This window comes from Pelophylax lessonae (genome assembly GCF_965119305.1).
Source record: "Pelophylax lessonae genome assembly, chromosome: 1".
NCBI classification, from domain to species: domain Eukaryota; kingdom Metazoa; phylum Chordata; class Amphibia; order Anura; family Ranidae; genus Pelophylax; species Pelophylax lessonae.
In genome coordinates, this window is record NC_138768.1 from 785659117 (window position 1) to 785671129 (window position 12013).

General features: G+C 47.2%; 1 protein-coding gene across 1 annotated transcript in view; it reads right to left on the minus strand.

The window, feature by feature from the left end:
• The window catches only part of CC2D2A (coiled-coil and C2 domain containing 2A), a 197395-nt gene that overhangs the window by 62618 nt on the left and 122764 nt on the right, over positions 1 to 12013 (minus strand). Inside the window, exon 17 of the mRNA XM_082265276.1 lies at positions 8316 to 8472. Coding sequence (XP_082121402.1) covers positions 8316 to 8472 — 157 coding nt within the window. The remainder of the gene's footprint in view (positions 1 to 8315; positions 8473 to 12013) is intronic.

Consider the following 12013-nt stretch of genomic DNA (forward strand, 5'->3'; position numbering starts at 1 on the left):
CTTTGAGCGAAGATAGTGACAGAAAGCACAATGAGCAGAACTGAAGACTATGTTGTGTGTTACCACTTCTTTATTGTCTGATCAGCAGGCTGGGGGGGTTGGGGAGGTGAAACCACAACACTCCTTAACTCTCAGGCCCCTTTCACACCCGACGGTCCGTTTTTCTCAGTGGGGGATCGATCCACCGATCCCCCGCTGAGCAGGTGGATGGCAGCTCTGTCTCCACGCTGTCTGCGGAGACAGAGCTGTCAGGTCCACGTTGTTCTCTATGGGGGAATCAGATGAGAAAACGGACCGCCTGTCCGTTCTCATCCGATCCCATCCGTTGGACAGATGGAAAATAGGGTTTCCATCCGTCCAGATTTGACGGATTGGATCGGATATCAGCGGACATGTCTCCGCTGACATCCGATGCCCCATAGAGATGCATGGGGCATCCGTTCAGATCCACCAAAAAATGGGAGTAAGGCCAGATATACATGGTTCAAATCTTGGCCGGTTCAGCAGGAACCGGCCGAGATTCAAACCGTTAATGGGCAGGCTGAATGTACCAAGTTGATCAATCAATCAACTTGGGTATAACCAACCTGCCAGATTCTCTTGCGATTGTCTCTAGCAGCTGCTATAAGTGGTGCTTTACTTCTGGCTGTGCTGGCCAAAGTGTAGGAATCACAAAAGTGGCTGCTCACAACTATATGCCCTAATTACGAGACAATTCCTGTTGTGTGCATGTGTATTTCAACTGTGTATTTAGCCATTTGCCTGCAGTTCCCAGATAAAACTACTTTGATCCAGGCAGTGCACATTTAGGTGAAGTCACATGTTCACTTTATTGCACATGTATTTTGGGGATATAAGATTTTAAAATAGGAAACTTTTTTGACACTGTATTAAGATTGAGTAACATGCTAGACCAGCCCGGGAATCTACTGTTCAAAGACTGTAGTGCTAAAATATCTGGGGTAAAGCCACTTTGTAGAATACTAGGCCATAGGCTTCAAAGCATTGTCTAGGTGGCCAGTCGTAAGGAGACCTTAAAATCCTGGTTCATTGAGAATTCAAAAAATTGATTTTTGTAAGATCTTACCGTAAAATCCTTTTCTCTTAAGCTCATTGACAGACGTAGTCCTCCTTGATTAATATCAACTCGGGTTATACTGCCCTCTACAGGAGTAGGACTAGACAGGAAAGAAAACATTCTGGCCACACCTTAGGGGCAGTCCCAGAGGGTATATCCTCTCCCTCTCTGCTACAGCAAATCAGTTATGTCACAAAGCAGTGTTTAGAGAATTTAACCCAACCCAACTCAAAAACAGAGGGGCGGGTACTACGTCTGTCAATGAGCTTAAGAGAAAAGGATTTTACGGTAAGATCTTACAAAAATCCATTTTTCTCTGTCGCTCATTGACAGACGTAGTCCTCCTTGATTAATATCAACTCGGGACGTCCCAAAGCAGTGCCACAAATGAGGGGTGGGATAAAAAATCAAAATCCAATCTAGAAGGCCCAACCGGTGCCAACTAGAAGTTTTAAAGGCTCATCAATCAAAAGATGAGACTCAACTGAAATTTCAACGGAAAAAAACCCTCGAGGTAGACCACCGGTCTCCTCGAATTGCGGCCAAATGAGGCATCCGCCGATGCCATCACATCAACTTTATAAAATTTTGTAAAGGTATGCACCGACGACCAGGTAGCCGCCTTGCACACCTGGACCACTGACGCCTGATGACGGTAGGCCCAGGAAGTACTGAGCGCTCGAGTGGAGTGCGCCTTAACAGGGAACGGAGGATTCCGACCCTTAATAGAATAAGCCTGTACCACCGTCTGCCTAATCCATTTAGAGATAGTCGCGGCAGATGCAGGCAACCCCTTTCTGGGGCCATCCGTGACCACAAAAAGTGAATCCGTTTTACGGAATGATTCCGTAGTCTTCAGGTATACCCTGATTGCCCGAACTACATCCAAGGAATGCAACGCACATTCCCGAGGATGATTGGGTTAGGACACAAGGAAGGTAGCACAATATCTTCATTCAGATGAAAATCTGAAACCACCTTAGGAAGAAAGGATGGCTTCGGATGAAGAACTACCTTATCCCTATGAACCACTAGATATGGGGAATGGCATGATAATGCAGCCAGTTCTGACACCCTGCGTGCAGAAGTAATAGCCACCAAGAAGGCCACCTTCTGGGATAATGTAAGCAAGGGAATCTCCCTGATATTTTCAAAGGGAGGTTTCTGCAGAACCGACAAAACCAAATTAAGATCCCAGGGTGGTAAGGGCGCGCGCACTGGCGGAGCCAAGTGCCGCACCCCCTGGATGAAATTCCGCACCAAGGAATGGGTAGCCAGAGGCTTCTGAAAGAAGATTGCTAACGCTGAAACCTGACCCTTCATAGTGCTCAAGGATAATTTCTGCTCAACCCCCTTTTGCAGAAAAGCCAAAATTCGGGTCACCAAATAGGTACGTGGGGGAAATCCCAAAGATTCACACTACGCAATATAAGTCTTCCATGTGCGATAATAGACTTTGCTGGAAGTCGCTTTCCTTGCTTTGATTAGCGTAGGAATAATTGAAGCTGACAACCCTCTGTCCTTCAGTACCTGGGTCTCAATGGCCTGGCCATTAAAACCAGCGACTGTAAAGCACGATGGAAGATCGGTCCTTGAGACCGCAGATCCTCCCTGAGAGGAAGTCTCAAAGGAGCGTCCGCGACTAGCCTGTCCAAGTCGGCGTACCCGGCTTGACGAGGCCAGCCTGGAATTTCCAGGATAACTGGAGTTCCCTCCACCTCTATCCTGCGGAGAAATCTCAGCAGCAACTTGAGAGGGGGGGGAAGACATATGGTGGCTGATACTGCCCCTACGGGCCGTTCAGCGTGTCTGCTGCGTCTGCTAGAGGATCGCGGGCGCGCGTTGCCAACCTCCGCGCCTTCCTGTTGAGTCGATATGCCAACAGATCCACCTCCGGGATGCTCTAATGAAGACACAGATGGTGAAATCCTTGGTGATCGACCCAAGTCATCACCATGATATTGTCTGACTGGATCCGAACCGGGCTGCCCTAGAGCTGCTTGGTCCAGGCAATCCGAGAAAGTCTGATCGCTCTCGGTTCCCACACATTTATCAGAAACTTGATTCCTATCAGAAGTGGTGACTTCTCTTGGTTGAGCATTAGAGACCGAAGTCACCGGACCAGAGACTCCTTGGTCCGCTCGCTCAACCAGATCCGATTCCTGAAGGGAACTGGGAACGATCTTTGGAAAAGGTAAAGAAAATGATCTGCTCAGGGAACGGGAATTACCGCTCCCTGTAGCATCTAAATGTTGGAAGGGAAGAATCGCACCGGTAGCAGTGATCGACACTCGATCTTGTATCCTGATCATATGATCTCCTGAACCCTTTAGTCCGGGATTCAGGAAAGCTCTGGATCTGAACACCGGTGAAGACGTCCCCCCACCCCTGAGCCGGGTGGGGGCGCACCTTCAGGCTGTATTAGCCTTATCTTCAGGTTTGGCTGAGTCTGCCTTTTGTTTACCCGACCAGCGCCTTTTGTAACCTCCTGAAGGGGCTTTGCCCTTCCCACTCGCCCCAGCGGAGCGAACAAACCTTTTATGAGCTGAAAAGAAAGGTCCAAGCCTGTTACGAGGTCCTTTAGCTTTAGCAGCCTGCGGCAAAAAAGTGCTCTTGCCCCCAGTGACATCCTTTATGATCTCACCTAGGGTGGCCCCAAATAGGCGATTCCCCTGAAAAGGGAGATTCGCCAGAGCTTTTTTGGAACCTTGATCCGCCGACCAACATTTTAACCACAGCACATGTCTGAGGACTACTACTGACATTGATGCATGCGCTAACAAGGGAGTGGCATCCAGGGCTGCGTCACAGACAAACTGTAGTCCTTGTATAATTTGTTCCATCAAATCAGACGCTGCCTGGGGGATACTTCTCCCCTTTAGGTCATGGCGTAACAATTTTGCCCATTCTGTCAATGTTTGTGAAACTAAACCAATGGCAACCACTGGTCTAAAGGATGACCCTATCAGGGAAAAAACAGTGCGGGATTCCGCTTCCACTTTCCAATCCACCGGATCCTTAAAGGACGGAGCGTCCTCCAACGGGATAACAGTGGCTTTATTTAGTCTGGATGGTCTGGTGGTACCGTCCATTTTTTAATGAGGGATTCCTCAAACGGGTAGCGTCTAGCAATGCGTTTGGAAATAGTAAGGATTCGTTTCGGATGATCCCATTCCTCTTTAATATTATTACCAAAACATTTGGGTAAGGGAAAAACCGTTGCCGTCTTGGTAGGCTTACTAATACCAAAGGGAATTTCCATCTCGGTTACCTCTGCCGGTATAACCTCAAGTCTTAAGGTTTCCCGGACAGACACAACTATGACATAACTATGCGTCCACCAATGCTTCTTCTTGTGCCATGGCGGAGGTAGAACCGTCCTCCTCACTATCTGAGGGAACATTACCTGAGACAACAGCCCCTGCAGAGGGACCTGCAGCTGCAATGACCATCTCAGAATCTGAATCTGAAGTATCAGATGAAATAGGGGTAGGCGGGGGTCGCTTTCTTGACCCCCGTCCCTGACAGGCCATCTCCACCCGGGATACCAAAGACTCCAAAACTGCTGTAAATGCATCCATACTCTGTGAGGCACTGGAGGGTCCTGCGGCCACCTCGAGGGGATCAGGTGGGGATACATGTGCGGCAGGGTCCATGATTATACAAGACACTTGCCAGAAAAAATTAATTGTAATCAAAAAATAAAAAAAAAAACTTTTTTTTTTTCTTTTTCTTCTTCTCCCCCAGCGCAGCAGCGCCCCTCAGTGTTACCTGCTTTTGGACCCCTACAGAGAGAGAGAGACCCCAAGGCTCACCACCTGATGCTCAGAAGTTTCTATACAACCTGCTTCCAGCACTGTCTGTTACAGACAGGGAGTCTTAGGCTTGCTTTCCGGGGAAAGGAGGCGGCTCCGCCCCTTTACACGCCTTCCGGCGCCTCCCAATTGCTCCTCGAGGTGTTTGGTCACCTCAAACATGGCCGCCCCCATGCTAGAGACACGAGGCTACGCCAAAATGGCGGCCCCGTGCGATCTGCATGAAAATGGCGGCGGCTTGTGGAGGATAGCGGCGGTTTGCAAGGTAGCAGCGGCCTGCGGGAGGTGTGCGCTTGGCCTGTGCGGCCTGCGGGAGTGTGTGCTCGGCCTGTGTGGCCTGCGGGAGTGTGTGCTCGTCCTGTGCGGCCTGCGGGGCCTGCAGGAGGCCTGTGCGGCCTGCGGGAGGTAATCCTCGGCCTGTGAGGCCTGCGGGAGTCTGTGCGGCCTGCGGAGGTGACCGGCTTTATGGAAGGATGGCGACCTGCGGATGCGGTAATCCAGGCATAGGCATCGGCCTGTATACACATATGTCAGGTAAGATACCTCTATACCTTAATAGTAATGCCTTTTAGCAGTCTGCCACTGACTTCAGTATCTCCCTTATAGTGTCATATAGTGACTATAGATAGTCAGCTCCCAAACCAAGCTTTTTTAAGAGGGGGATTAATGACACCTGTTAGGATCACGTCCATCCATCCTAGAGAGGGGCCCGCGTCCACCAACAAACCCGACAGGGGGAGAGGGGGAACATTTTACTCACCATACCGGAACCAGGCGGGCGCCAACTCCTGACAGAACCCCTCTCCACCGGAGTGGGGGGGGGCTGTCGACCAATGTGGACGCCGTGACTCCGTTGGTCATTGGCGTCCAGGCGAGACATTTAACTCGCAGGGTCAGTCCCCGTCCAGTGGGACTATGTCGCGGCCGACCCAGCGCGGAGCTAGGACCTGCACGCGCTCGTAGGCTTAACTGGGGTGACCACTGGATCTCAACATCCAGCCCGTCACCCAGTTTCAGCGTACTTGCTTGAAGATCTCACAGGAACACTGGAGAAAAAAAGCTGCCTAAAAAAGTATTTCTAAAAAATCTTGCCAGGACCAGAGATCCCAGCAAGGAACTTAGGTCCTTACTCCTAACTAGACAGAAAAAAACTGATTTGCTGTAGCAGAGAGGGAGAGGATATACCCTCTGGGACTGCCCCTAAGGTGTGGCCAGAACGTTTTCTTTCCTGTCTATTCCTACTCCTGTAGAGGGCAGTATAACCCGAGTTGATATTAATCAAGGAGGACTACGTCTGTCAATGAGCGACAGAGAAATTTTGGTATTCATATACATAGGGCTCTATGCTGCTCAGTTATTAGACAAATGTAATGAAATAATCCGAATGTTTCCAAGTAATGAAGATACCAGACAAACACAAACAACTCCATCTTTTGTAGGAATCCATCATCAACAACCCTACCCGAGATGTCTATACAATGACAGATGATGTTCCATTTCCCCAGCCTGTAAGTATGTTGAAATGACTTGCAGATCTGCAGCTGCCTGTAGAGCTCTATATTAATGCTCTTATTATTTTTAGCTGGGTGTGACAGGACACTCCGATCGCCCTTCACCATAATTTATTCCCATACATCAGATAAGATTACTTCAGCATGGCTCCCAATGTGCATCACTTTGCAGAGAACAATTGAAGTTAATTTATAAAGCTGATTTATCTTTTCCTGTATATTACCAGTGCTGCAGGACAGAAGATAAATGGGTGGACATGACCCAGAATCTCATAGTTTTTTTGGACCAACATGCAGATGTATGAACTGAATTGCTTTCTGATGCTCAAGCAGTAGCAATATTATGAACCTTATATAAAAATGGGAAACAGACTGCTGGTATATTCCTATTTATCCTTTACTCCATTAAGAATAGATTTTTGAATAAAGAATTCTAATTAAAGGGAAATCTAATAATTTACAGTTATGAAGGTTCATTCACAGCAGATTAAAACCTGAAATGTATACAGCAGTGTGTCCAACTAAATTAGCACGTGTTTACAAATAACATTTTGTAGGCGTCCATTTATGTTACTTGGATAGCACACAGCAGGCCAATGCACACAAAACAGCAGCATGCAAAATAATTTTTAACACCCTGCAACACAATGCTTTTGGGAATAATTTGGCCCAATAGCATGAATGGAAGTGATAGTACCATGCAGTTTGCCTGTCTTGCAAAATGCAGCAAACTACATGTGTATGAGCCCACAATCAGCAAGCCAAATGCTGTCCATACACACCTCAAATATGAGCAATGGGTGTCTCTGTCAGCACCACATGGCTCAATAAATTGCAATTTCAAGATTGAAGGAGTCAGGTAGAAAATTGCCGGCCCAACATTAACTGAATTCAATCAGATGCAGTCACTGTTCGGGTATTCAGGCAGGCGCATACTGTCTGTGTTCAGGCTGCTCACTCCTCCACACTCCACACCTACATGCCTGTCCAGCTAGGATGAGTGCCTATACCTTCACCAGGGCTGCCTGCGTGCAGCACCTGACAGCTCAAGCCTCAAATACAAATGGCCTATTCTAGTCTACAGGCCTCAGAGCCCATGGGAATGAGGCCTTACACTTCAAAAGACTAAAAAACAATATCCCCTCTTCTTTACTTGTGAGAAGGTAAATTGCATTGAATTCATTTTCTGTGTCTTATTTAAAAATTAAAGATTGTAAAGGTAAAATTAAAAAAAAGAAAAAGCAACAAAACATCTCTATACTTTCCTGCTCTGTGCAATTGAATTGCACAGAGTGGCAATGAACCTCCTTTTCTTGGGTCCCCTCTGTCCAGTGCCCCCACAGGAAACTGCTTCCCATGGGGGCACTGGTGTGTGCTCGCTCCTGAGCCCCACTGCTGTGACTAGACAACAGGACTTGGCCCGCCCCCTTATCACTGGCTTTGATTAGCAGCATTGAGAGCCAATGGCACCCAGTGCCCCGGCAAAGCTAGTGAGACCTGGAAGCGAGGGAAGACCTGCAGATGTGCATAGCGCTGGATCAAATGAGGGTTCAGGTAAGTAAAAATGGGGGGGGGGTGCTGATGCCTAAACATTTTTTACCTTAATGCAAGGAATGCATTAAAGGTAAAAAATGTTTAGGCTTTAGAACCACTTTAGGCTGCCTGTGGATGGTGCCGAGTCACCATGCATACTCTCTGGACAGATCGGGTCCATGGATATATGTCAATGCATAAAGCAGCATTTGAAACAGAACAGATTTCAAGATCTTATTCATGTTGAACAATAGCAGTCTAAGAATTACTTACAGTATAATGGTGTTCTGAGCATAAAATGGGAACTAGAAGGAAGAACACGTGTATATAGTGAGTTAATCATGGAAGAGTTACCTATCTCCGTTACACTATACATACCACTGCCAACACCTTCATGGTCATACATGACCCTCTGGTTACTGCTGAACTCCACTTCCTCCACAGGAGCGTTCCCAGTCAGCACTGTGGTCTCAGGGATAGGTAGGAAAGCCTCAGCCAGCAGCGTTGTTCCCAAATATCCAGCAGTTTCATGTATCTAGAAAAAATAATTTTTATTCCAGATTTATAATGTGCCAACAAGTTATGGAAAACTCTACAATAAATAATAAAAACTACAGACTGCAGACAAAAACACAGAGACACAGTTGACAATCCATGGTTGTCACTGGCAAATGAACAATGCATATGAAATAAGGGGCAGTAAAACAGTAACAAAAGGCCAAAACCCGCATTCCCACCCATATATATGTAGCACCCTACAAGGTAGGTGCTAGGTAAAAGCATAATGGGCTTTGGCTGCCTAACGGGTGTGGCTGCTAAGAGGGGAGTCTCCCCACTGGCTCCATGAGAGGATTCTCATTGGGCAGTGGAGGAAACCCAATCAGTGGCCCATTCAGGCCTGTATCTACCCCAGAAGGCAGATTCTGCCGCAGAGGATTCTGGGAGTGGGTATAAGTTTGAGGGGAACGCATGACGCAGCGTCTTTTGCGGGAAGCAGAGTCCCAGGAGGGGGAGTACGTCTGTCTCTCCTCCTGTCAGAAGGATCGGGTTTCTCGGGTGGCTGCCTGAGAATCCAGGAGGGAAAACTGAGCTGCAGAGAGGATCCGGTGTGAGAAGGACCAATGGAGGAAGAGGGGTTCAGTTCCAGGAAAGCCTTCCAAGGTCGTGAGTACTGCAAAGTGCCCCTGGGGTCTGCCAAGTGTAGAGGGGACCACTCCAGTGAAGGTCCCAGGGATCCTGGAGTGTCAAGGGGGTTGCCTAGTGAGAGGACCCTGAAGTGTTAAGGGGGTTGCCTAGTGAGAGGACCCTGGAAGTGTAGAGGGGGGCGCCAGCGGTTGGGCCCTGAAGAGTCAAGTGTACAGTGTTAAGAGTTGCAGCAGCACAAGCAGTTACAGGAAGCTACCTCAGTCAGTGAAGGGCTGGAGGGAGTCATACGCAGGACTTTTGAGCTTGACAGAGTGTCAAGAGTCAAGGATTATTACAGTCCTGGATCTTCTGAGTTAACCAAGGAGTTAAAGTCAAAGTTTCAGCACTTTCAGCAGAACAGTATTTCAAGCGCCAGGAAGCGTTGGTCGGCATTCAGCTGGTGTCAGGACAGCGCTGACAGGCATCTTTTCTACAAAGTGTCCCAGTTAAACCTAGTTTAGCCAGAGGATTATCCTACTCATTCCCTTCTCCCATCCCCATTATAAAATAAACAAAACAAATCAAAGATGCCGGAATGGTCATTGTCTCAGCTCTCACACTTGGGTTTTCAACTTAAATGCGTTGGAAGTGTTCCCGGTAACAATGGCAGACCCACATCAGGCTCAATGCCTGGAAATATTGCTACATATATATATATATATCCACAGGGTGGGAACAAACACCTTACACCTAAACTAGTGTTTAAAAGTGATGCAAATGGAACAGCCTACTTTGCCCATAGCAACTAAATAATTTTAGTTATTATATTCTAAAGTGCTTAGCTGTTGTAGAAAGAACAAATGTCTTAGTTTCTTGCGCCTTTAAAGTGGAGACAAGGGCTAGCCCATTTTATGTCCAACATATCCCCAAATTCCAAAGCACCCCTGCACACGAGACATCAATTGGCCAAACAAGTGAAGATCTCACATCTATGGTGGCTGACATAGATAATGAGATAAGCAGCAACCACAGTCATTGACGATACACCTCTCCACCTCCCTCCCCTCTCTGCACATACAGTATACCTAAACCCATCAGGCTTGCAGAGCGTCTACTGCAATTTATAGAGCGTTCCTCCATGACCTGAAGATCCACCTCCCTAGAAACAGTCAGACTGTCCCTGCAAGTTTGACTTTAATTATTCTGCATCCTTAGAGTATATGTAAACCCTCACCTAAAACAACCCATTCAGTTTAAAATGGAAATTAAAGGCAAAAACATTTGTGTATAAATACTGTATTTATCGGCGTATAACACACACAGGCGTATAACACGCACCTTCATTTTAAGAGGGAAGTTTCAGGAAAAAAAACTTACATTTTAAATAAAGAACTTTAAAGCAAAAGCTAAGAATATTTTTCTATTAATATTTATACCACTTATAAGGTAAATAACGTGATATGAAAGTAAAAGCAACTGTTTTAACGAAGAAACTTGGATAAATACATTTTTACAAAAGTTTAATAGGAATTGCTGCTATCTGGGAAACCAAGAATCTCTTCATCTTCTAGCACAAGTCCCCTCTCCTCCCAAAACGCCCGGGGGCCTAGCACATACAGTATCCTCTTACTCACCTCCCCCCACCCCCAAATTACTGCAAGTATTCATCTTTTTCCCTTCCCTGTCCGACACAACCCCACCCCCGCAAGTGTCATCTATAGTGTGTGTATAATAATCACATAGACCTCAGATGAGAGGCACATGTACAGCGGTCTCCTCCCCGGTTCCTCCTGTCTGTGTACACAGAATACATCAGAGCCAAAGAGGAGGAAGGGGCAGGTTCAGTCCGATCTGAACTGTCTGTATTGTATTGTGCCAGTGAGAAAGGCAGCCAGCGGGGAGAGATGCCATACAGGGCTGAAATCCCAACGCGTGGGACATCAAACACCCCACACAAGCTTTGGGGGGGGGGGGGGGACCACACTAGCGCGCCCCTCCCGGACGATTCACTGCTCCAACAGGATTCAGCCTGGATTCACTGGCTAGCAAGGTCCTGGTGAATTCAGGAGGTATGGGATTTGCAGCCCCCTCCCCCAATTGGCTTTTTTTTTTAACATATAGCCATTTAACATGCGCTTGTTATTTGCACTTTTTTTCAGGGAGTTATACGCCGATAAATATGGTACATAAAAACATTATAAATATCCTTTTTGCCTTTTTTTTATAAGTGATCACATACCCTCTGTTCCCAGCTGCATAAGTAGCTAAGGGAGGAGACACAGCAGCAGTTCCATGAACTTTCCAGGAAATGGCTGTGCAGGGGGTTGTGTCCACAGAAGTCTGATCGTTGGAGGAGAGTAGGCTGAATTCCCAGTATAGCTAGAGAACTGACCACACTGTGCTCTCCTACCTGGCATGGTCAGTTTTAATAGGAAAGTAGAGGGACTAGCAGGAAAAGCAGGGATTTCACACAAAGGAAGCAATACAAAGAGAACAGGATACTTTCTCATACAAGTAAAACAGTTATTCAGTCGAAGGGATTGCATGAGGGCATACAATGCGATTAGAGAAGCGTTTTAACCTCAGGCAACATGGGGGGTTCTTTACTGTTAGGGCTACAAGATTGTGGAATTCTCTACCACAAGAGGTGGTTTCTGCGGGAAGTATGGTGGCTTTCAAAAGACTCTTAGATGTACATCTCAAGGATCAGAACATTCAGGGCTATGTGAGATGATTACGGCCACATAAACCTACACAGGTTGAACTGGATGGACTATTGTCTTTATTCAACCTCACCTACTATGTAACTATGTAAGTACATGCAGGGGCGTAACTACAGGGGTTGCAGGGGTTGCAATCGCAACCGGGCCCCATGCTCAAGGGGGCCCATGTGGCTCCCCTGTACACCTTAATAGGAGGGGCGGAGGGGGGGGCAGCATGTAGAGAAATCA